Here is a 25,445-nt window from a genome sequence, read left to right as displayed (position 1 = left end):
ATGAAACCTGTAAAAAAACAACCTTATAGGAAGGGGTTTTAACTTTGTACAACTGGTAGTGTTCCTGTCTGTTTGTCCTAAGGCAGGATATAGTGTGTATGACCTCTTTATTTAGGACCTTCCCTTGGGTGTCAACATCAGAATGTAAGCTTATCTGTTGGGGAAGAGACAAGACCGTGATTTCTATCCATGCTCTATTTTTGGATTGTGTTTAGAGGATTAGTCCCATTACCAAGTTCATAAAACAGCAGTTAAAGGCTACGATGCCTGAAAAGTTTGAGCTTTCCATTGTACTTTAATAAGGGTTTTTCTCCACTACAGGAGAGTAGCAGATTTGACATTACTAAACAAGGGGAGAGAGTTTACCTCACTCTAAGTTCAAGTGGCTCCTGGTGGCTGAAGGAGATTGTATCACCCTCACAAAATTTTCCTTCAGTCTGATGGACAAATCCACTGTGTGTTTATCTCTAGGCATTGGATTAAAAGCCTTAGGAGAATCCCATATCATTATAAGATGATCATTATAAGGGCACAAGAAAAGGCAAGGAACTAACTGTTTTGCACATTAGGTTTCCTAGTACTTCTGACTCTCACTGTCATGCACCACCTTTGCCATGTGCCTGTCTGTCTCTTCCTCCTGGCTGCAGTTGTTTAACCACTGAAATGTGAAGCAAAACACTGGATAAAGAAACTGAATTGAAGCTCAAATGTGATACTGGTTCCTAAATCACTTAGCATCTTCCATTTGTTGGAATAGACAGCCTGGTGAAACTGGAGTGCTGTTTGTTGTCCAGCAGCCTCAGCAGTGTACAGGAATGGAGATTCCTTAAACATGATGTTACTCTTAGTGAAGTTGTGCCAATGGATTTGTTTTCCAGAGGATTAATTTTCTCACTTGCTCAGCTGGACTCTTTTCTGCATTTATCCTAAAGAGTAGCTTCAAATCTACTGTGTCTGAAGACTTTCAGTTGCACTAAAGAACTTTTGCCTTTCCTTCCTCAGATAAGGAGATGTCAGCTTTCAGAACAGAAATGTTAGAAAGTCATTTCTCACTCTGTCCCATGGTGCTGGTAGAGTGGGTTTATTCTTCAGCATATACCAGAAGTACTTCAGAGCATTCCATGCAATGTGAGAATAAATTTCTCACCTGAAATAGCTCTGATGCTGAGTACACTTCCAGCTTAAAGTAATTCATCTGGCATAATGTGTTGTGCAATGGATGCAAATCCTGGCCTTTGTACTTAGAATGAGATTGGAATCTCAGCCTTTCAATAGGGACACTTTTCTTTCAAATAATTATTTTTCTCTTCAACCTTTTCTAGACTGACTCCCAAACCAGTGTGAGGTTAAAGGATAAATTTAAATACAGGTCAGAAAGCAGTAGGAAGTTACTTAACCACATGATGCAGTGTGGCAGGAAAGCTGTGTGCCTGAGCTGCTGCTGAATTCTTGATGAATCCTGACCTGAAGTACTGCTCACTGTAACCTTGTGACCTAATGACATCAGGTGTTTGTCTATGACTTTTAATAATTTCTGGCCCTACAAAAGACAGGGTGCAACAAGGAAGTTGTTTAATGATACAACTTTGAAAACTAAGTTTTGCATATCAGGGAAAGAACTGCCAAGTTGGTGTATAACTGACAAACACCAGCAATCTTCTCAGTGTAATATTCAAACATAAGTACCCCCATCCCAACATTCAAGACTCAGTAATTTGTAAAGGAATTGAAATCAGCCCTTTAAAAAAAATAGTTACTGAAATTTAGATACAAAAAGCAACTATATCCATATTGGGTTAAATCAGAAGCCTGCTTAAATCCCTTAAAGTCACCTTTCTCTGGGTTGGACGTAGGGAAATAAAAAGTAAACACAGCTGATACTGTGGTGTTTTGTGACTTTCCTGAAAGAGAAGTCTTGGGCTGGAGGTTTTCTGAGTGGATGCCAAGATTACTGTGCTTACGTGCAAGGTTGACTCCACTGAAAAGGGGGATTTCATGCAGTGTCGTGGCAGGTTTTTGCCTATAAGATGAACAGCTCTCCCATACAGACTGAATTGGATAGTTAAAAAATCTGAGAAGCAGCCTAACTACAAGGCTGTAGTGCTTGTAATTTTATTGCCCTTATCAGGGAATCCTCACTTACAGGAAGAAACCTCTCCTAATTACAATCACACTACTTATGTTGAAAACAAAAGGTGTTTTCACTTTTGTATTGAATGACGCTTTTGGGATTGCTTTCTGAGTGTTTTATTCCCTTTCAGAAGTGTCTACAGACAACTTTGATTTGCTGCAGCGTTCTTTCCAAATGATAAATTCTCCAGGCTTTCACCAGCCAGTTCTAATCCCCTCTTTGGAAGCTGTTTGCTTTGAGCACCTTGTGAGTGCTGCACCTGTGAACTTGGGCAGTTGGTCTGACGTTCCAAACACAATATTGAATATAGTCTTTGTTTAAACACAAAGCTGTGAGACTGTAAATGGTGCAGTGCAGCAGCATCTTCAAGCTACCTGTGTGATGTATTAAGGGCGACAGTTTGAATTGACTGAAGATACCCTTGAGTCCTATTCTCCATACTGTGCCCTTTTTAAGCATCCTTTTGCTTTAGACTCTCAAAGACTTGGAGCTTTTCCTCTATTTCCCTTGTCCTTACATCACCATGTAGGTGATGCAGGTTTTTCTGCTTGCTTTTTCCACTTGAAAAGTTTTTAGGTAATAGCTATGTATTTTAATGATCTCCCTGTTGATGCAGGGAGAAATGCATGCTGGTTGGTCTGCCTAAACTGTCACCAGTAGGGAGTATTTCCCTCTGGTGGGGTGGTAAAGGGATCTTCAGCAGAGCTTTCTTTTCCAGACTGTAACAGTAATGAATGCAGAGCTGAACAATGAAATGTAATCAAACTCTGGAACATTTCTGTCCTTATAAGTCAAATTTTTTGCAGAAATCAAGAAGAGAAACCTGTGATTATGAAGGGCTAATTAGGTAATTCAGGTGATGGCCTAATATGAACAACCTTCCCTATCTGCTTGAGAAATTCTTGGGCTTTGTCCTTTAAACTTACTACTGGAGACCTTGAAATTCAGACATAAATGATGGTTAGAAGCTTAGAGCAGTGAACACTTGATTGCTTGCATATGTATTGGTGTGTTTTTATCAGTTTTTAAGTGGAATTAATCTAAGGCTTCACTGACAACCTGTAAGATTTGTGCTTGTTGGGGTGTTGGCTTGAGACTTGGGTTACCTTGGGTTGCCTTCCTTGCTTCTGCCCCAAAGTCAGTCATCCAGCAAAATTTTTATCTCCCTGAGTCTTAGGATAAAGTGTGTTTTTCTGGACCATTGTGAAACACGGGTGAAAGATGCTTAGGTACATATGCATAATATATGTTAAATTTGGCAGTGTTTAAGATACCAACTTCCAAAGTCTGCCTATAAATGTTGAATCTGGAGCAGGTAGTTCAAAATGTCTTAATTGCAATGTAACATGATTTTTAATGAAAGGTAGTTTTGCTACCTTTCAAGGTAGCAAAGCCTGAACAAGCCTGAAGATTGTTCTCAAAGTGACTGTGTTAACTTGAACATTCTTCTTTGCTAGCTTTTTGAGAGCCTGTGTAAAGACATCAATTCAAAAGCGAGTTTTTCATGTAAGGTGTTTTTCTTCCCCAGGTTGATTCTGCTAATGCTGGAAGAGTGTTAGCTTCTGATGCAGCTGTTTTCTTGAAAAAGTCTGGATTGACAGATTTGGTACTTGGAAAGGTATTTAATGACAATTATTTAATTATCCTGTCTCTTGCTTCAGTTAGTATCCTGTGTAAATTAAAATATTTAGTGGTACGTGATCTTCCCTAATGTTGTTCTATCCAATAGTTTCCAACTTCAGTGCCCTTGCTTATTCTACTATATTTGTAGCTTGTGGTGGAAATTAAAACAATATTTAAATTTGTCATCACAAGTAAGTGCTATCATGAAAGTTAAGACATGAACTTTCCTCCAAGAATGCGCTGTTAAATAGAGTGAGAACTTGCCAGCTTCCTCTCAGTGCTGTGAACACTTTGTCTCTATTATTTTTGTGTTTTAGATTTGGGACTTAGCTGATACTGATGGCAAAGGTATCCTGAACAAACAGGTACGATTATTTCTGTGATGTATTAGGTTATTCTAACCATTAGAAACCCATAATACAAGATAAAAGTTAAGATTTCTGGTTCAGGCAGTTTTTCTAACTGATTTCCCCCCCCAGATTTTTCTAATTGGAATTAGCTGTGTAATTCCCACCTGAGTAAAAGCTACAATAAATGAAATAGCCTTCAGCTGCCTCATCAGCTTCTCTTGAGGTCATAAAATGGGCTACTGTGTAGCTGTGCAGTAAAATATGCTGAGAAGTAATTCAAGATTTAATGTACTGTATTTACTAAGAAGGTGACTTTTTCCTTTTAATCTTGGGGGAAACAATGCAGAAATTAAAATTCTAGTAAAATCTCCAAAATTCTTATTTATCTAATTTTGGTGGACTTTACATTAGTACATTCTGTTTGGAGCTGTCCTGCCCAAATTGTGGCAATGAGCAGTGTGGAGGCAGACTTTACATATCAGGGGTGATACAGACAAGCTCTATTGTGTGTTGCTCTTTGATTTAAAGAACAGTCTGTGGGGAGGGAACTGCTTCATCCCATGGTGGCAAAAGGAGGAGGTTGTAATGTCTGCCAGACAATTTTGGTTTTTTTGGGGCTTCTTTTTTCTGTTTTCCTCCCCTTCCGTCAACCGTCTTTGGGATCAGCTCAGTTCCTCAAAGATAAACAGCTGTAATTACACTTCAAATTTGCACTGTTCTGTCATAGAAGAACTGAGTGCTGAGAACTGACTGCACTGGCCTGGAAGTTACCAAATGCTTGGAAAATTAATTACAAACTTTGCCTCAATGGAAGAATCCCACAGTTGCTGCCTGATGCTTTCTTTCACTTTCTGACCCCCTTTGGAGCCATTTGCAACCCTTTGTGTATATAGCAATACTAGAAAGCTCTTAACTCTTCTGAAATTTTAGTATTTTCATATTATAAATCCTTCCAAATTTCATTTTTTATCTTTAGGAATTTTTTGTGGCTTTGCGACTTGTAGCGTGTGCACAGAATGGATTGGATGTTTCCCTGAATAGTCTTAACTTGCCTGTTCCTCCACCAAGATTTGTAAGATTTCTCTTTTAATTGAACATATGAACTCATTAGTAAGAACTGCTTTTAAGTGAACAATTAGGAAGGTTTGGTATAAATACCAAACACTTCAGAGGGTGAAGTTGTAGAGCAATGGGGCCCCTACAACAGGGGAAAATTAAGCCATGTGGAATAAGATGCTACATGTTCTGGTGGGGATTTTAATATAAAATTATGTGTAATTTGAAAGAAAAAATAAAAATATGGTATTTGTTCTATTGGTGTTGTTCTTAATGGAAGAAACATTTTAAATTTTTTACTCTAAATTTTGGTATGAGTGACTAAAATGCAGTTCTGGCTTTGAGAAGCACTTTCTCAAATAAGGGAGTGGTTTTGAAAATTCAGAATCATGTCTCTTTTAATGTGGGTTTTTTCCCTGCCCTGTTTTTCCTTAGACTGATACCAGTAGTCCTTTGCTGCTCAGTGGAACAGCATCAAGTGATCTACCATGGGCTGTTAAGGTAAACTGAATATCAGACTGTTACCAAGAACTGTTATCTGGTTTGCAAGAAAACATGTCTTTCTGAGAAAAATTTAATGCTCCTGGTAGTTACAGTTTATAAAGTATGATAGTTACCATTCATGTCAAATCTGTAATTGGGCTAGAAGACCTAATTTGATAAGAACGCTTAACCCTTGGGAAATCTCTTCATGTTTAGAAACTTGAAATAAAGGATTAAAAAAAAAGGAATAGTGACCTGAAGCCATGAAAATAATTGAAGGAGAAATCTCAGTGGGTTTTGGATGAGTCTCTAGCTGATTTTAAAATAATATCTTTTTCATATTTTCTTATAAGCATCAGGAACTGCAGTGTGTGTTTATTAAAAAAGAAAAAAGTACTTGTGAAAGAACTGCTGCTTCTTAGGCTACGAGTGTGACTGTTTGCATAAGTAATATTTTTCTTCTGCCCCTGCAGCCAGAAGACAAAGCCAAGTATGATGCTATTTTTGACAGCCTAAATCCAGTGAATGGACTGTTGTCAGGGGATAAGGTGAAACCTGTACTCCTTAACTCAAAACTGCCAGTGGATATCTTAGGACGAGTAAGAATATCTTCTTAATTGTTAATTCACAGATAATGCCTGTGCTGCACTCAGCAATAGCTGTTTTTCAAATTGAAGGTTTGTAGTAATGAGTCTATTAAATTAACTAGTAAACTGTTTAATGCCATCTTATGGAACGGCCACACATGTGCAACTGTTAAACTGAAAAATTAAGTAAAATTTCCTTTGATATTTGGATAGATCACCTCTTACTACAGTGTGGGTTGCTCACTGAAAACTACTACTGTTAATCTCAACAGAACTTGGGATATGGTGGAGGGAGGCTGCTCTCACGTTTGTTTTTAATGAGGTTTTAAATAGGAAGATGCTGCAGTTCAGGCAAGCATCCCTACATTCTGCTTTTTTTTGGCAGGTGTGGGAATTGAGTGACATTGACCGTGATGGAATGTTGGACAGAGATGAGTTTGCAGTTGTAAGTACCTCTGCCTCCTGGGGTTTTGAAATAGTGATGGCAGAGTTTAAAATAGATGCCTTGTGTATTAATTTTTGACAGTGTGGTTCATTTATTATCTTAATTTGGAGACCTTAATCAAGTTCTAGTACTGTTTAATGTTTCTGTCAGTTTGTTGAATGTCTCTCAGTACACAGCAGTAACTTTCTTTGAGGGCTAAATGAGCCATTAAAAACTTACACCTGAGATCTACTGTCCCATGAGACACTGAGTGTTTTTCACTGAGGAAGTTTTACCTTAACCTTCAGTATTTATAGAACTTGAGTGCCTCAAGGTACCCTTGAGGAAAAATTTTGTGAAGAAATTATATATAAATTCTTCAGAAGTTCTTAGCAGGTTAGAATTTTAACACTATTTATGCCAGGACTGATGAAATAAGAAGTGGTAAATAAGAGATGACCACAATAAAAGAATAGATGCTAAGTGGAGCAATTCCTGGGAAAGTGGTGGTACATTAATATTGAGTACTTGAAGTCTTCTCTCAAATAAAATTCCACAAGTCATGGTACAAGCCTGATAATATTTAGGAGAATCATTTTAATGTTCTAAAAAATACTGAACTTCATTTGCTAAGCAGTGAACCTGAAACAAAAGTAGTACTGAGACACAGTCAGAATGCAATAAGCTGCAGTTTAGTTGAGGGGCTTGTAAAGGAGAAACATAATGAAAAATTATACAAAGATATTTGTTAACTAATTCTTTAATATATATATATATATATATATAATTCTTATATATTTACATCCACACACCTTGTTTTCTTGTTCAGGCCATGTTTTTGGTGTACTGTGCTTTGGAGAAGGAACCAGTGCCAATGTCCTTGCCTGCAGCTTTGGTGCCACCATCCAAGAGAAAACCTCTTAGTGTTCCAGGAGCAATGCCATTAATTCCATCTTCAACATCCACCAAAGAGTCTCATCAGTCTTTGCCACCTGTAGGCATTTTAGCTGCCAAAACACCATTAACACAGGTATAGTTCTGAAGTTATTGATGATTAAAAGATTTCTGTTCTTAATTTAAGATTTCTGCTCTTTGGAGGCTGCCTGTATAAAGAGTCTTGCTACAGGTTTTTGGTTTGCTTCTTACCCTGGTTGAAGAATTTTAGGAGGCTGTTGGGAAGACCAGATGGCGAGGTGTGAGATTTATCTTGTTCAGCTTTTCCTAGACGTCTTCAGATATAAACGGTTGGATAAAAGAATATTATTTAGTACAGATTTTGAAGGTAATTTTAAAATAAATTATTTCAAGGCATCAGGCTCAAAAAAAATAGTAGCCCAGGTATACATCTGCAGAGCAAAAGTCTTCTGGCTGAACACTGATTTGAATATGGACAAGTTCTTAAAACAAATTGTGGCAGACATGTATGTGCAGTTGTGTGTGTGCACGTGTGCAATTTGGAAAAGACATGAATAAAAATAGAATAGATAAGCACAAGCAATGGGAAAAATAAACCAAAGGTCCAGCATATCCACCTATACACAGGAGATTTAATGTTTGTTCTGAACGTGATTATTAAGAAGCCTGATGCCTCCCGCCCCCCCAGGCATCTTATTTACTCCTCGTGATTTTAGACTCCAGAATTTGGGAAATGACTTTCCAAGAAGATTATAATTTTGTCAGTCCAACAAGATTATAACTTGTTATATTCAAACTAAGAAAAAAAGTAGTAAGGGGATCTAAGGTAAGAGCTGTAGTATTTAATGCATCAGATGCTGCTTGATGAACATTTGGGTACCCATATTTGAGTAATCAATAGGAAACTGGCACCTTAATTCTAGAGATGCCAAGATTTTAATCTGGCATTCTACTTGACTGATGGTAAATCTTGCTGTATGTACTACAAAGCAGTGCCATTCTGGGGGAGTTTCAGTGTGTTTTGTGCACAGCTCCATTTGGGAGTCATCTGCTAAGTGTCCATGTGTGCTGAAATTAATTAGCATTCATACATGCACTTGAAGCCATTTTCACTAAAAACACATTTTTATAGTAGCTGAGTATTGTGAAAAAATTGCTCAAGTAACAGAAATGGCTCTAATTCCCATCTTTACCTTGTTCAGAGGTAAATTCTACAATTAGAATGTGCCAGCTATTAACAGTCTGGGCTTGAGCAGCTCTCCAGTCCCTCCAGCTAAAGCTCTCCAGCTGTGTAAAGGGACAAGATTGATAGAGCCAGGCAGTCAGCAGGACTGTGACTGAGCACAGTGATGAGGGCTCAGCCCCATGCTGGGAGGAGATCAGGGCTCCAGGGAATGCTTTTATTGCATAGGCAAGGAGGCAGAGCAGTTCCAGCCAGCCTTGGTGCTTCACTGGTGTAAACGCTTTGCTTCTGGAGGTGCTTGTGGATCTCTACATGTCTCTATTTTGGAGGATAAAACTGATTATGAACTAGGCACCTATATCACTTTTTAAATCTGTTCTGTAGTTCTTGAATTATGTAACTCTGAAAACAGAACTGCCTCTATCTTAGTATTGTGGTTTTGGTTTTTTTCCCTTTCATCCTCACCCCCCTTCAGTGGGTTGTATCGCCTGCAGACAAAATTAAGTACGATGAGATCTTTGTGAAAACTGACAAGGACATGGATGGATTTGTGTCAGGTGTAGAAGCCAGAGAACTATTCTTGAAGACAGGACTGCCTTCTGCTCTCCTTGCACATATCTGGTAGGTTTTTTCCATGACAGCTGTTTAGATCATGGCATGGTTCTCTCTTCTTGTTATGGTGACTTTTTTGGAAAGGGAAAGTTACTTTTTGTATATAATAGCATGGCCTTTGTATAATCAGTGGTAACTTATTGCTTCTGCTTTTGGATAGAAATGGGAGGAAAACAGATTTGTGCTATGCACCATATCTTAAGGGAGGAGGTAAAGTGCCTGAACACAAGATTTTTACAAACAGATTTTTGCACTTCAGCTACCCCATGTATTTAAGAATCAAAGTGGTGCTGTGTCTCTAATCACTGATACTACCCATATACTGGTAAAAGGAATCATCTGTATAAAATTCGTAGCATGCAAGATTTATGTCTCATCTCACTCTACCACTTACTTGTCTTTCCTTACAGCTGTACCTTCATTACAGCATTACATTCATTACAGCAATGCATTCATTACACTCACTGCTTTTTTAATTCTTTCCCTGCTACGAGCTATTGCAGGTCACTCTGATAGGAACAACCTTTGTTTTTTCCCCATGGTGTGGCTAACATATCCTCTAATGTAGGAAAATTTAGATAACCTTGTGTTGCCTGTGGAAAGTTCTTTAATTTAGGAGGACCTTAAATACTCAGGTATTGTTAGTGACCTACAGCCCTGATTCTGCCTTTCACCAGGCCAGAGCTGTGGGCCTCAGCATGAAAACAGAAGGTGGTTGTGTGTGCTTGAGTGATGTTTCCTGTTTGGTACCATGCCTTACATCTGTATTGTTTTCTTTTAGAAGAGGAGATGTAGACTAGCAAGTTTCGCATTTTTAAATGACAGCAAGTACAATAAACAGGGCTATACTTGCAGAAATGAGGATTTGATTTATTTTGTGTGCATCTCTGTGCAGGGCTCTCTGTGACACCAAGGACTGTGGAAAGCTTTCAAAGGAACAGTTTGCTTTGGCTTTCTATTTAATTAATCAGAAGTTAACAAAGGGCATTGATCCACCTCAGGCTCTGACTCCAGAGATGATTCCACCTTCAGACAGGGGTATCATTTTACAGAAGGTAAGGATGTGTTTGGCATTTTTGGTATAAATCTCAAACAAATAATGTTAATTTCAAAGGCTATACAAGAAGCACCTCAAGTACTGACATACATTTAAATTTATCATAATATGGAGAAGAAAAGAGGTTTTAGGTGCAAAGAATTGACAGAAAACTTCCATCCATGTTTCAAAACGAAGCTGTCATTTATTATGCCTGCCAACCAAGCGGAGAGATCTTATGTTGAGAAAGCATTATTTTCTCTTTTGAAAGAGTAATCCTGCTGCTGCCTATTTAAAGAAATTTCAGTTTGCATCTGACATGCACAAGTTCAGTGTTTTTCTCCTAATGTTACCTTTTTTACGTTGATCTTTTTTAATACCTTTGGAAACAATGTGAACTAAAAGTTTAGAATTACGTATTTAAAGTTTTAGAAGTAAATGCTCCTCCACTTTATACTTCACAGGTGGTTTAGGTGCCTTCATAGTCATAAGTTGCCATCTATCCAGCAGTAGACTGTACCTCAGCAGTTCAAGTTGTAGTTATTGGACTAGTAGTGGTCATCACAAATTCTGATGTGACTTACACATCATGAAGTCTGATATGAGTTACCTTTTCTTGGTTGTGCAAAACATTGACCCAATTCTACAACTTTCTTAAACAGAATGAAAAATTCACACCTGAAAAAACGAAACTCAAAATTTGGCGCTACTTTTGAGTTTCTGTAACTGGTATCTAATTTGTTTTTACATTCTGTTTTTAAAAAGTAATTTGCTTTATTTGCAACTCTACTAATCTTTTTTGTATGTTTGCTTTCCTTTCTATGTCTCTTTTCTAGTTTGGACTGTTTTTTCCATTCTGCACCACTCTGCTTTTCATCCTTATTATTCTGTCAGTTTGTTAACTCTGCTTTCTCAAGGTTAGAGAATCTTTGCTTTTCTAATATTTACTGTCTGTTGATTGAATAATGAACATCCTTCTAAGACTCTTCATAGTCATTGAAATATCACAACACTTCTCTGAAGTGTCACAGTGTGTTCCAATCTCAAGTTATTGGTGATTTCCAGTGTTGTTCATCTGGAAAAACCCTGAGGTTCTTCCTTGAACCCAGACCTCTGTGGCTGTTCCTGTTGGCAGCATGTGCTGCTTAAGCTGGAAGGAGAAAATGCTGTGTCTTACACCCGTGAAATTGCTGGGGAGGTGGTGACAGAGCAGTAGCCCCCTGGCAGTTACCAGTAGGACTAATAACTGTGGTTTTACTGGTGATATTGCAGAAAATTTAGTGATTAGAACACATTAGATGAGATCAGTGTTGCTTACTGCTATTCTATGGAAACTGATTTTATAACACACTCAAAGATGTCAATGTGATTTTTCTTTTCATTACTAACATAAATAAGACTGTTGTGAAAGAAGGTAAGTTAGCTTCAAGTTAGCTTTGTAAAGCCTCAACAAGAATTTCTTTTACTAAATTGAGCTGAACCTTCAGCTCGTCTTGAGCTTTTTCAAAAGAGGTGCTGTCTTGTTGATATGAAAGAACTTTTTTGCCCAAGATTATTGCTCAAGATTTGAACTCAGATTACAAGAGCAGTAGGCAGAGATAGGCATTGTGCTGGTTTTCTTGACGTGGTGTGGCTGACATTGTAAAAAAACCCCAAAAAAACAATTTAGGCTTTGTCTTCTGAATTGACCAATATAAAGGTGGTAGCAGAAATATCAGTATGTAAAATGTATTCCATTGTGGTTTTGAAGTAGGGAAAGTTAACTTGTGATCCTTGATAGGTGTTTAAATTGCATATATATGCATGCTGCTGTTACCTAATGTTTGATTCCCTTACAGAATTTTATTACTACAGTAGTGTAACTTTTATTTCCGTTTTGAGGCCTGAATGCAGATCCCATGGATGGGATACAGCAGCAGTTTAACACTTGTTCCTGTGTTTCTTTACCTAGAACTGTTTGTAATCATCACTTGCATTACAAGCCACAAAATTTAAGCAAGGTCCTCTCAAAGAATTTTGTCAAGAACTTACTATTATTACCATTTTGAGTTAAAAACTCAAAGTGTTGTTGCATGCATGTTTGCAGTGTAGTAAATAGTAGCATATAGTTCTAACTTCTGTCTTTGTTAACTTCTATATTGAAGCTAAAATGCTGGCTTTTATGTTCTCCTCTACACCTGTTCTCCTGAATGATTGAAAATAAGGTTGAACTACGTTTTGTTCAAATTTTGATGCTGGTGTCGTTGTGCAGGATTTATTTTGACTGGTGAGAGAAGGAGGCATGGAAGAAAACTGTACTTGTAGCTAATAGTTCCGTGTCTTCCTTTTGCCCCTGTCCTAGAAGTAAAAACTTTCATTGGAATGCCATGAGCAACGCTGCAAAACTCTGGTGTAATTCTTTTAGAACAGGATCTCCTCATAGCTAGTTTGCCCATCTGAGAAGCTGTACACTAACCAGTTTTAAGAGTAGCTGTATGTTTGGAAGTTTTTATGATTTTATTCACAGTTCATACCATTTGTTCTGGTAAAATATGCATGAATAATCTATAGTTTTGCTGAATAATATTATTAGCCACTGTGTGCTCAGATTTACTGTTTAGGTCTTTTCTTGGCTCTTGTTATTTTATTTTTTCCCCAGAGTATAAGCTTGAATAAACACATAGTTAATGCAGAGGAACTTCAGCATTTAAAAACTTTTGTGTTATTTTGAGAGTATCGCTTGCCTTTTTTAATTATATGTGTATATTTTTCCTCTGATTTTTGTGTTTGACTTGGAAGACTTTATTCAGGACTTGAAGGAACTAATGTATTTATAGAAGGTAGTTACAGTGACTGGCTTTCTAAACATGTTCATGTTGTGATAAGGCACAGTAGAACAATTTCAGCATTTGCTAATTTGTGTCTTCAGCTTTTGTTCTCTAGCCATTTACGTGTACTTTTTTGAAACATAATTTGTATTACAGTCATTGTGTTAAAGACATTAAGTAAATGGAAACTCATGGATGTAACTTATCTATGACTTTGTATTGTCGAAGTTTCATTCAGTACTTTGGAGGTTCATGCTGTACTCTGCAGCATGAGGGTCACTGAGATGAAGAAATAGAAATATAAAAGTAGTAAATAAACCTCTCTGAAATGAATGCTAGGAAGCCAGCTAAACATCAACTGTAAGATAAAGCTCGTTTTCGAACTAGATTGTATGGGTTTTTTGTATGACCAAGTCGTCCTGTGCTTTTGTGCGAGTTGTCTTCAAGGGTTTGCAGGAGACAAACTCATTGAAATCTCTGTGTGCTTTGGCTGTGTGTTGTGTTCTGTTAATGTAGCATCTGTACTGTTTGGGGTGTTCTGAGACTGAGTGTTTGAAATACAACACTACCAGCAGTTGTTACAAGAGGATAGCTCGTGTTGCCGTAAAAGTAAAGTGAATATAGTTGTTGGACAGCATAAGCTATAGACTTACAGTATTTATTTTTTATCTTTCAGAATACTCAAGGACCGAATTCTGTAGCAGATTTTTCTGCAATTAAAGAACTTGATACATTGAACAATGAAATTGTGGACCTGCAGAGGTATGTAGAGGAGGAATAGTCATAGCTGCCGTAGATTCAGTTGTGCTATTTACTGTTTTTCAAAAACCAATTCAATGCATGAGAGAAAAGCAGGTGGTAATAGTCTGCTTTGCTGAAATAAATGGTTAGCATGTCTGTAGTACTGTTTAACACTTCTGCTCTTTGTTCACTCACATAAGTGCACTTAGTGACAGCAAGACTGTGAAGGGTCTGTCCCTCATGCCCTCAGGGCGTGTTTCAGAGAGCTGCCTATCTCAGCATCCTGAGGTGGAAATATTCTCTGTTGTTCCTCTTAACTGGCAGATGTGAATGGAGCAGATCTTTAGGATGCTGGAACCGTGATATAAGTTGGTATTAGTTGTCTTTGATTTGTAGAAGGGATTCTAAGGACTTTTTTTCTAGTGACTGTAAGGAAATGAGATGGAAAAAATGAAGTACGCAGGGTGGGAATTGGGAAGATGACTTTGTGTATGGACCTCTGCTAAGGTCTTGATGGTGGTAAAGATGGAGGTGTTTGTCTGCTGTTTAGTAAAATAAACTGTAGCACTGAGAAAAATTGTTTTGATGTCTTCAGACCCTTGGGTTCCACTGATTATTTCTAAGGTAATTAAGATGACTAAGTGACTAAGAAAATCAAATCCATATATTTTCTGTAGTATTCGTCATACTCTTCAGACATAGCAGGTATTTTTCTTCAGCGTTTTTTTTGTTACTATCGTAAATCTACTGAAATTCTATTAAGAACAGTAAACTCTCCTATTTTTTAAGTGAGGGTGCTTTGTCATGATGAAATCTGCCTCTCTAATTCATGTCACTTGCAGGAATGATTTAATTTGGCAATGTGTCAAAGCACAGTCTGTTTCCTAAATGCATAAATGTTTTTCACTTCAGCTGCTTATTCTCTGTCTTATTACTCCCACTGCTTCCTCGCTTCTCCCTGCTCTGCCTTCCTTCGTTCTTCAGGTTATATTAATTCCAATTTTGAACACGTACATTTATTAACCTGAAATATGATTTACAACAGTGTATATTTGCTGTTGCTATCTTAGAGGGAAATAAATTGTTGGCTAGCATGAATTTTTAGATGAGGTTGGTTTTCAGTAGGTGGGCTTGCAGCCTGACATGCAACCCAGGCTGTTTCAGACTTGTTTTCTTTTCTTTTCTTGCTGTGAGATGTGAAGGAACCATGGCCTTTGAAAAGTCATTGCTTTCATTTCTCCAGTGGCAAATATATGTTGACAACATTTGGCACATTGGAGTGACATTAGATTGTTGAAGATATGCTGGGGCAACTATAAATATGTATTTATTTTTAGAGAGGGGAAATTTACTTTTATGTGATTTAGAGGTTCAGAACAGAACAGGATTAACAGTGTGGTAAATGTAGGAGACTTTTCATCTTTGGTGTAATCCACATTTCTGTTATAAGTGGTGAAGTACACTCTCAGAATTGATAGTTGTCCTATAAAAATGTAATTTAAACTGAAGTTATTTTTGTTCATTATTAAACAAGATACATTGTTCAGCTGTTGGACTTAACGCATAAGAATTCTAGTCTGTGATTCCATTGAGAAGTATCCGAGAGAGCTCTGTTTCTGAGACCCAGTAACAGAAATTTAATCTATTTTTGAAGTGCACTTCAGAAAAAAAAAAAAAGGCAGGAGAGGAAATGGCCAAAAGAATGACAATGGGTGGAAAACAGCTTTGGGAGAGACTGAGCAAAGAATACAGAGGTGATGTCTTTGTGGCTTGGCAGTTTGTGTGGGCAAGATTTCTGGTAGCCAATAGCTTTGTAATCTAATTTTATAAGTACAATGTCAGGAAGTGTAGGTTGAGAACCAGATGAAGAATAAAATGCAGAACACTTCCTAGTGAGGATAATTCCCCTCTGATGGGGGGAATGATTTGCCTAGGGACCTTGTGGGATCCGCATCATTTTGAACCTGTTAGCACTGCTGTTTCTAAATTCTGTTTCAGTTGCACTGTATTTTTAGAAAGGTATTTGAAGCTTTTTTTGATCAGCATTGTGGGAGGCTAGACCAGATGTTCTTAATATTCTTTTTAAAGCTATAAAACCTTTTTCTTCCCCAGCAAATTCTGCTTTGCAGTCATGCATTCAAAACTATCTACTGCCCACAGATTGGTGGGGTTTCTTCAAGCTTTACCAGTACCACATTGCCCACTAAGCATGTGAAGTAGTTGAGCTTAACTTGGGATATCTCACCAGAGGTGCCATCCTTCACATGTGCTGGATAGCAACACTCATATTGTCCTGAATTTAAACCAGGTCAGAAGGGCCATGAAGCTGATCTACATCTTAGCCAAGCAATGAAAGAATTTTAATGTAGGATCACTCATTTCTTCTAACCTCTGGTTTGGAAGTAACTGAGCTGTTGCAGCTGTGAAGTTTGAGGGAACAAAGAGTGGAAGAAACAAGGCAAACCCTTGGCATTTTTTCTGGCATTGCCAAACTGAAGTACTGCTACATTAGGGATTCCCAAAGGTACAAATTTATGTGAAAATAAGAAATATTGGGCAGCTGTGAGAATAGATAACTCTACCAGCTCTGAGAGTAGTCATCTGTCTCTTATTATGGAAAATACCTTTTTTTTGCTTTTGTAACTAAGGTGATTTTAAGTGTTGGCTGTCATTCAGCCTGGCCGGGGTTGAGTGGCTGTCACAGGGGGACTGCAGTTCTCAGCTACGACAAATATTTGTAATGTGCTGGCTCCCATTTATAAATTATTCCATTCACAAATTAGTATTAAACTTAGGGATTTACTAAGATTATTTGATTGTAAATCATGAAGCATCTGCATGGGAGAAACCATAAATTAGTCATTGCTTTTAGTGTGTTTGATACAAGGTTCTTCTGGCCTGACTACTATTAAAATCCACAGGGAAATTGTATTGCTTTCAATAATTGACTTGAATTGGTTACAAGTGTCCTTTATTGGCAAGACCACATTAGAGTGACATTAGATTGTTGAAGATATGGTGAAGATATATTTATTCTTTTTGGGTTGGTTTTTGGTTTTGCTTATTTTCAAGTGCTGATGTGTTAAGGGATTTTATGATCCAGGAAATCTGTCGTATCCAGTAAATCAATTTTGTGACTTGTTTTTGGTTCTTTCAGTTGCTGAGCATTCCTACAGGGGCATACCAGATAGTTTGTAAAAGAAATGGAGGCATTCAGAAGAATTAGTGAATTAAGTAGGTCTGTGTTGTCTTTTCTTTGAAACAAAGAGGCATTACTGGGGGGAGGAGGGGATGTGTTATGTGTAGACTATATACACTCAGCTTGTTTTGCTTCGCCTGAGACTGCTGCCTAAGCTTTTCTTTTTCTGCCTGACAATACTTCTTTCACTTGATTCTTTCCAATTCATTGTTTGTGCTTTGATTTGGTTCATGTAAGCTGCCGGTGGGTGGGTGTTGTATCCTGTTGCTTAGTCCAGATTTCAGGGGTTTAGGTACCTGGCTTCTGTTGAAAAAAAAGGAAAGTTATCTGCATCTCTGACAGTCTCTTAGGCACATCAGTGACAGTAATGTGGAAAGGCTGTATAATAAGCATACGTACCTGCTTGCAGTTCTATTTCTTGCTCAGTTTTCACACCCAAGCAGGAAAAATAACAAGTATTTATTTTCCTAGTCGATTATTCTCTTTTATCTTCAATCAGGACGAATATGTCTGTGTGTCTGCTGTGCTTAATGGGTGTTGAGAGCTTAAAGGTGTTTTTCAGCCTGACTTGTATGTAGATCTGTGGAAGTGCTTTACTGAGACCCTTTGTTCATGGAAGGTTATGGAAGCAAAAGCAACAGAGCTTGTTTCAACCCTGTGTTGCAGTGCTTTAAATATCTAAGTACAACTATACTACAGATACTAGTTTGTTGAGCTAGAGGGGTGTGCTATAGCTGTGATCGAGAAGGTGAAGATTTGTTTAGAATTTCCGTGTTCTGAGGAATGGAGAGTGAGGAATTTTACGAAACTTGAAGGATCACACTCAAAAAAATAACTACCCTTGTTCTTCAAAGTTCCTTTTTCCACATCTTTCCTTTTTCTTCCATTTAAACCTTCCCTTTGGGCATAATCAGGAAGTTGCTCTTTAATCAGATAGTGAGATAAGTAATAGCAGAACATAATCAACAGTAATTATTTGTCAGAGCAAATGTTCGTTTGAGATCTGACATCTGGATTGTTTTTAATTTCCATTGTACATGGCTTAGCAGTAAACAAAAATTCCTCAACCTATGTAGAGAGAAGTTAGGGTAGACTTGCTTTACTTCAGAAACAGAAATATTTTCTTCTGTATAAACAGGAGTAAACAATAAAATAAATAGTTTTAGATTAACAATCTGCTGCTGTTAAAATATGAATTTACTTAATTTTAATATGTACCAGTAATGTAATTTGATAGATTTAGAAATGCTAAGTTTATTGTTCGAATTGTAACTTTTCATGTGTGTGCTAATTTATTAACAAAATCTTTATGAAAGTAAATATCTGTGTACAGAAGATAATGTTAAAACTGTAGAGCTTACTGTTTTTCTGCATCTGTGAAAGGAGAAAAGATTCCATATGCTGTCCAGAGAGAGATACTCTTGATTTTTTTAATAATAGTAACACTTGTGAGGAGTATGTTGGTTTTTTCCCTTTCTTATTGTTATGTCTGACTACCAAGAATTTATTGATGATTATTCCCCTGTCATCAGTAGTCACTTTTAAACTTGAATAAATGCCTGTAGAGACAGGCTTGATATGACACAGCAAATCACTACGTGTGGAGTCTCTGAGCAGGTCGTGATTCCAGCAAGCCAAGCCAGCCTTCCTGCTTCTCCCTGAGCTTCCCGAGGGAAGGGTCTAAAATCTGACAGGCAAAGGGCATCAATCAGCTCGATTGGCCTGCTGGAAATGTTTCCTAGCTGCTGTGAGCATAGGCATTGCTGTGTTTGCAGGGGTTAATAGATGGAATCTGATGCAATCCCTCCCACTTTTCCTAGCAGTTTTCATTAGACAAGTGCTCCATAGCAACAGTGAGATCACTGGAGACAGTATTTCATTGATTTCTCCCTCCCGCCCCCTTCCATTTTTGAGCCATTCTTATCACTGGAGTGCAGTTGGTGGAAAGACAGGGGGGTTTATGCAGAGCCCTTATGTGGGCTTCTGTCTTGTAAATAATTTGGAAAGCAGAAATCCCTTACATCTTTTGTGTTTAATGTTTCACTATGTATTTAAAGAGAGATACAGGCTTAGGGGGCTGGATAACTGTACCTGCTGTAGCTGATGTTCTTAAGTATTCTTGCATTGTTTGCTGGTCTTCTAGGGAAAAGAATAATGTAGAGCAAGACCTGAAGGAGAAAGAAGATGCCATCAAGCAGAGGACAAGTGAGGTCCAGGTAAATAAAACACTGAATTATTGTTCAGACACCTGATATTGCACCATGTGCTGCTTTAGTGACAGTGGGATTACTGAGTCTTTCGATCATGTCACTTATCCAGTAAAAAGAAAAAAAAATTGGGGCTAAGAAAAAGAATGTATTTTGAAGTGTATTTTCTACATGACTGTGGGTTGGTGTAGGTTTGTATATTTATATTAATGTGTGAGCTTCTATAGCCTGCATGGAGTTTTAAATGAAAAAGATTACAAAAGAAAAGCTTTTTTTTTCTTTCTTTCCCTTTTTTCTTTTAAAAGACTATCTACTGTATAATTAAAGAGGACATTGTAGCACTGTAAATTAATTAATAAACTTAAGTGGCTCAATTAAAAGGGCTTGTGTATTGGGCTGCTTCTTATGAGTCTCAGTAATTACCAGCTTGGGAGGAATGTTGCCTCAAGTTAATTTTGCCTAATATAAGTGAATTTTAAAAAGAATCTGTTGATTTTTATGTAAAAGGATGACATTGTAAAATTTAAATTTACAAGTGTTTTACAGGCATTAGAAATTATACAGTCAGCATCAGTGTTTAGGGTGCTGACTGTCTAGCCAAGCTCTAAATTAAGTACTGCAAAGCAATATTTCAATTAAATTTTAAATTGCTATTTAAAAAAAAAAATCTTCAGTGTGATATCTGACCACTTATATTTATTTCTAAATTTCTTTTAGGAATCTACTATTTAAAATAATCTTTATTTGGTTAAGAAGAAATAGTGCAAGTGATCTCTGCATTTTAATTTTGGTTAGGCTGAAAAGGAGCTAACGTGTTAAAACAGTTGAGAATTTGGTGTTTGGCTATTTAATATCCTTAAAGCCTGGATGATAATTAATAGTCTGACCTCTCTGGAGATAGTCAGGTGCTGGCCTGTTGGTCATGCTGGAAGGCAGCTTCAGCAGCTGCAGGAATTCGTGCAGAAGTTGCCCATGCCTGTGATTCTGTCCCTGTGTGCCATGGTCATTCCCCTCCCCACCCTGCAGATTGCCTTTTACACTTAAAAATCCCCATGGGTATTCCTGGTTTTGCACACAAGATGATTTTGTTAGTGTGTGCTGGAATCAGTGTGTGTTCATGTTGAGTTCTCTGGTGTCTTTGCTCTAAAGGTAGATAAAAACCTTACCTTGAATGTTACAGTGTCATTGCATGTGTTCAGTGTTTGATAGTCAGCAGCATCACAGAATCAGTTTGTTGCATCGAGTTAAGCCTTTGTATCCTGAACAGTAATTTTGGAAGCAGCTGTCTCAGGTCTTTAACCTCTTAGCAATCACACAAGCTGTTCAGGATCAAACAGGAAATGGCTGCAGCATTTATTTAAGCTGATGGTCCTTCACCTCTGGTCCTGAAGTCTTCAGACTTGCTCCTGAATGTTGGAGGACCTGCATGTTTCAACAAACTTTCTGGGACTTCAGAGAATAATGTGGCAGACTAAGGATATCTTTACCTCATGCTTTTTTATTTTTGATTTTATTCTAATGGTGACATTTCAAAGATGGTGTACAAAAACAGTGCTCTCTAACCTTCCACCTTGGTTCAAGCTAGTTTTGTGGCATCGCACTCCTGAATTTCTGATACCAGAATTCCTTCCATGGACACAAATTATAATGTCAAATATAGCTATGGTCAGTGATGAATCAAACTGATTTGTATAGAAGGAGAGAAAGAATGACAGCTCTTTTCTTCTATATTTTTTCTTCTATAAAATAATTTATATACTATGTAAATAGCTACAAAAAAGCAAAGACAGAGAAAGTTTTCAGGAAAACATAGCATGCTGATGTGTTTCAATGTGCTTATTAAAATACCAGTGCCTTAGTAGCAAAGACTGAGGGGTGGTGTTTTCTTAAAGTTACATGCTCCAAATACCCCTCTCAGCATTGGAATTTCTCTATTCTTTGTTGCAGTGCACCAATGCTATGGGAAAGTCAGTGAAGTTTAACTTTTCTGTCCTCTTTGAGACTTAACAGTTCTTAGCACATGAATTATTTGGAGAAGTACAGACTGACAAGCTATTAAATCCATTGTCTTGTTTGCGAAAATACAGATCCTTAAACTTCCCTTATCCTACACTGCTTTAGCACGAAGAGTTATAATGATCATAAATCTAATACAAGGATTACTGTTACCATCAGAATGCCAGTTTGTACCACCTCAAATATGTTCATGGTTTTTCCATGAAATCTCGTTCAGTGCTTGAACATTAATTGCTGCTTCTATGCTGAGGGTGTTCCTTGAAATCAAAGCTTAATTGGAGCCTGGTTTGCTTCATGAAGAGGTATCTTAGAATATTGTACCCATTCTGTGTATACTCCAACTTTTAATTTGAACATATGTGAACAAAAAACCACTGTGGGTTTGGGGTTTGGCTGTGGTTTTTTCCTTCTTTTCTCTTTTGGGAGCCATCAGGCTTAGTCAGGTCTCTTCAGTGCTTCTCTACTGCTGTGCCTAGGACAGACAAGAGTGGAGATGACCTATATTTAGCTTATATGTATGTGAATTCTTGCTTCCTTTCACAAAAAAGCAGCTGAAATCTCTTTAAGCTGTTACTTTTTCCCCCACTGCTTGCGTTAAGTGTCAGCTGATACTTGCTTTTCAAAGCAGTGTAAAAAATGAATGGATCAAGAATGTCCCAATTATCCAAGTCAGTAGCTGCTGTAAGAGCTTTTTGTTTGTGTGCTGCTTTGTCTTTCAGGGATTAGAAATAACCAGTAATTCACCAAGGCTGGCTGCTGTACACCAGTCACATACCCTTTACTGAACTTCAAATTTGATTTGGGGGGGTTTCGTGGGGGGCTTTTGGTGTTCTGTGTTTTGGTTTGGGGGTTTTTTTGCATGGTTTTGGCTTTGGTTTTTTACATAAAAGCATTTATGATGTGTCTTCCAGTTGTCTTGAGGTTACCTAATTCCCTAGCATCTGACTGCTTGCACCATATGCCTTTCTATTTCTGTCTGGCTTTTTTGTCCTCATTATGGGAGGTGTTAGCACACATGGATGAACTACCCCCTCACAAAAAAGAACCCAAACAAAACACCACTAAAAAAGGACAGCAGGATCGTAGCTTAGAGCAGCAAACAAATGTATGATCTAATCAGAATTTCATGTCTCTTGTTTTCCTATCCTCCTTAATTTTATTTATCTCTATTCATTTTTTACTGTTGTTGATGATTCTTCCTTCAGTTACCATATTTTCTCAGAAAGGCTGCACTATTCTCTTTTCATCTAATACTTTTCCTTTTGTATTAATGCTTTTTGATCTCCCTGTATTATCTCTTCCTCTTGACTTTGATGATTCTTTCTTCATCCTAATTTCTTTCCTTGACATGTTTTTCAGTGTTATCTCTGCAGCTTCTTGAAGTATAACCATTCTTGTTGCTCAGAAATGAACTAATTACCACATGATGCTACTTAAGTACTTAGAACACAAGACACATACTTGCTGCTGTTTCGTTAATCAAAAGATGCCATATTGTGTGGTATGAAATGTGAATTCCTTACCAGTACTGTTACATGGAAAATAAGTTTTTGGCTGATTTTTTTTTAAATTAGAGGCAGGAATGCCCTAGGAGGCAGGGCATTTGGGTTAATAATGCACAGCTTTGGTCTTTCACCGTGTCCCTAAAACCAATTCCTGGTTTTGGCTATGTGTTTTTGAAGGGGGAAGGAGCAGAATAAAGAATTTCTATTCTCATAGAATCACAGAGTGGCTTGGGTTGGAAGGGACCTCAAAGACCATCTTGTTCCACCCTGGTTGCTCAAGGCCCCATCCAGCCTGGCATGGAACGCTTCCAGGGAGGGGGCATCCACAGCTTCTCTGGGCAACCTGTGCCAGGGCCTCATCACCCTTCCAGGGAAGGATTTATTCCTAATACCCCATCTAATCCTGCCCTCTGGCAGTGTGAAGCCGTTCCCCCTTGTCCTATAACTCCATGCCCTGATAAAAAGTCCCTTTCCAATTTTCTTATAAGTCCTGGAATGGGCTCTAAAGTCTCCTTGGAGCCTTCGCTTCTCCAGGGTGAACAACCTCAGCTGTTTCAGCCTGTCTTCATAGGAGAGGTGCTCCAGCCCTCAGAGCACCTTCATGGCCTCCTCCAGACTCGCTCCAACAGGTCCATGTCCATAATAAGGAACTCAGTACAACATATTGCTGAAACATGGGACAGAGACAATGTAGCAGTCTGAATAAAGACTACTTCTAAATTCAAAATGAATCCCTGTTAATCTGTCTTGATGCACGATCTTCAGTACTTCAGTGAGAAAACACAAATAACCTGATTATTTTTATGTCGTAGAATTAGAATTGGAGAATACTTGCTTGTCAGACATGCTGTCAGTGCTGGCTTCTGAAAGATAATATGTTGGTACTTTGAAATCTAAGTTAGTACTGCAGTGTATGCTGCAGAATTTAGTGGTTAGTAGAGAGGGAACAAATGTAAAGCTGATCTGTTTTATTACAGGACCTACAAGATGAAGTAAAGCGGGAGAGCAGTAATCTGCAAAAGCTGCAAGCTCAGAAACAGGAAGCCCAGGAAACCCTTAATGATCTTGATGAGCAGAAGGCCAAGTTGGAAGAGCAACTTAATGACATCAGGCAGAAGTGTGCAGAGGAGGCCCACTTGGTAAGGTCTGGTGGGCAAGGCCCTTGGAAGAGTAAATGCCTTGTTTTGAACAGCTCAGCCTTTCAGAGTTACGGTTGTTGGGGCAGGAGAAAAAGCTTTTAACAAATAAATAGCCTGAGTGTCAAGGTTTTGTGAGCAACAGAGCATAGCAAATACATCACTCACTTCAGTGGCCTCCTAATTTATTATCAGTGTGTCAACAAACATATTGAGATATACTTGCACACAAATAAAGTTAAGAGCAAGCAAACAATTCAAAAGTATAATGCAAGTGTAATTAGAACCACTAATTACTGGAACTGATTTCTTACTGATTAAAAAATAACCTCTTACGTAATTTTTTTTCCTAACATAAAGGTATTATATTTCTTTAAGGTCTGAAATTATCTTTTCAGTGTTAAAAATGTCTGTGTTGGTCAGAAAAACAGTTAGAATACACTGTTCCTATTGAGACCAACAGAGAATTAACTGTCCCTTCAGGTATAATCTATATCAGATCTACATCAGGTATTATCAGGTGTGATAATTCATTCAGGTATGGTCTATAATCTCTGCAACAGCTATGAGATTTTTACTTTTTCTGGTCATAAATAATAGTATTAGATGTGTTTGGAAGTGTTGATTGGATTTTTGGGTGTAGGATGTTTTGTTTTGTTTTTTTTTTTCACTTGAAGTACTGTTCATGCTTTAGATTGCCATGCTGAAGGCCGAAATAACAAGCCAGGAATCAAAGATTTCAGCGTATGAAGATGAACTGACCAAAGCCCAAGAGGAGCTGAGTCGCCTGCAGCAAGAAACTGCAGAGCTTGAGCATTGCATAGAGTCTGGGAAAGCACAGCTGGGACCTCTTCAGCAACATCTGCAGGATTCACAACAGGAAATTAATTCAGTAAGGCAGTGTGAAAGACCCACCCCCCAAAAAATAGTTTGAGCTGCCAACCTTTAGTGTGGTTTGTCTTCAGGGGAAGGCGTAGCTTTCTTTTTTCTTCACTGTTTGCTCATGTCTTCAGTTACTTACACATGTGTTCTGTGGTAGTAGCTGTTAGGATTCTTAGAGGCTGATTTAAGTCACTCAAGATACTGCATGATTTTTCTCCAAATTCTGTTAATAAAAGGGATTAATTTATTATACTTAGTAAATAATTTGTCTTAATGTAATGGGTGAAAAATGGATAACGAAGACTTAAATTCTCTGTGTCCACTGGTTATTTAAGTTTTCATGCTCAGCCATGGCCTGGGGCACATTCTCACTATGCTTTAATTGATGTGAAGTCAGTATAAAATTGCTGATAACATTTACTTAGTGCACTGTTGAAGGGGGGAAAGTAAAGTGAATGTAAAAATAAATTGGATTGAGATTAGATACTGAGAAGCAGAGATTTGGCTGCCCTGGTTTTAAGCCCTGTGCTTTGAAGTGTCTGCTGTTGTGTG

The 25,445-nt window shown here is 37.8% G+C and overlaps 1 protein-coding gene across 8 annotated transcripts in view; it reads left to right on the top strand.

The window, feature by feature from the left end:
* Window positions 1-25,445, top strand: part of EPS15 (epidermal growth factor receptor pathway substrate 15) — a 69,867-nt gene that overhangs the window by 29,101 nt on the left and 15,321 nt on the right. For all 8 annotated transcript variants that reach the window (XR_001873214.1, XM_017805384.1, XM_017805388.1 and 5 more), the window contains 13 exons: window positions 3,660-3,749; window positions 4,072-4,119; window positions 5,081-5,176; window positions 5,596-5,661; window positions 6,117-6,242; window positions 6,616-6,675; window positions 7,484-7,684; window positions 9,228-9,373; window positions 10,260-10,419; window positions 13,884-13,969; window positions 19,291-19,363; window positions 23,853-24,014; window positions 24,706-24,903. Coding sequence is in view for 7 of the 8 variants with exons in the window: in XM_017805384.1 (XP_017660873.1) it covers window positions 3,660-3,749; window positions 4,072-4,119; window positions 5,081-5,176; window positions 5,596-5,661; window positions 6,117-6,242; window positions 6,616-6,675; window positions 7,484-7,684; window positions 9,228-9,373; window positions 10,260-10,419; window positions 13,884-13,969; window positions 19,291-19,363; window positions 23,853-24,014; window positions 24,706-24,903 (1,512 nt within the window). In the remaining variant the exon portion in view is untranslated. The remainder of the gene's footprint in view (window positions 1-3,659; window positions 3,750-4,071; window positions 4,120-5,080; window positions 5,177-5,595; window positions 5,662-6,116; window positions 6,243-6,615; window positions 6,676-7,483; window positions 7,685-9,227; window positions 9,374-10,259; window positions 10,420-13,883; window positions 13,970-19,290; window positions 19,364-23,852; window positions 24,015-24,705; window positions 24,904-25,445) is intronic.

The sequence above is a fragment of the Lepidothrix coronata genome, unplaced genomic scaffold (genome assembly GCF_001604755.1).
Source record: "Lepidothrix coronata isolate B3197 unplaced genomic scaffold, Lepidothrix_coronata-1.0 Scaffold12, whole genome shotgun sequence".
NCBI classification, from domain to species: domain Eukaryota; kingdom Metazoa; phylum Chordata; class Aves; order Passeriformes; family Pipridae; genus Lepidothrix; species Lepidothrix coronata.
Note: the sequence above shows the minus strand (reverse complement) of the source record. Positions and strands in the feature narration are given on the sequence as shown.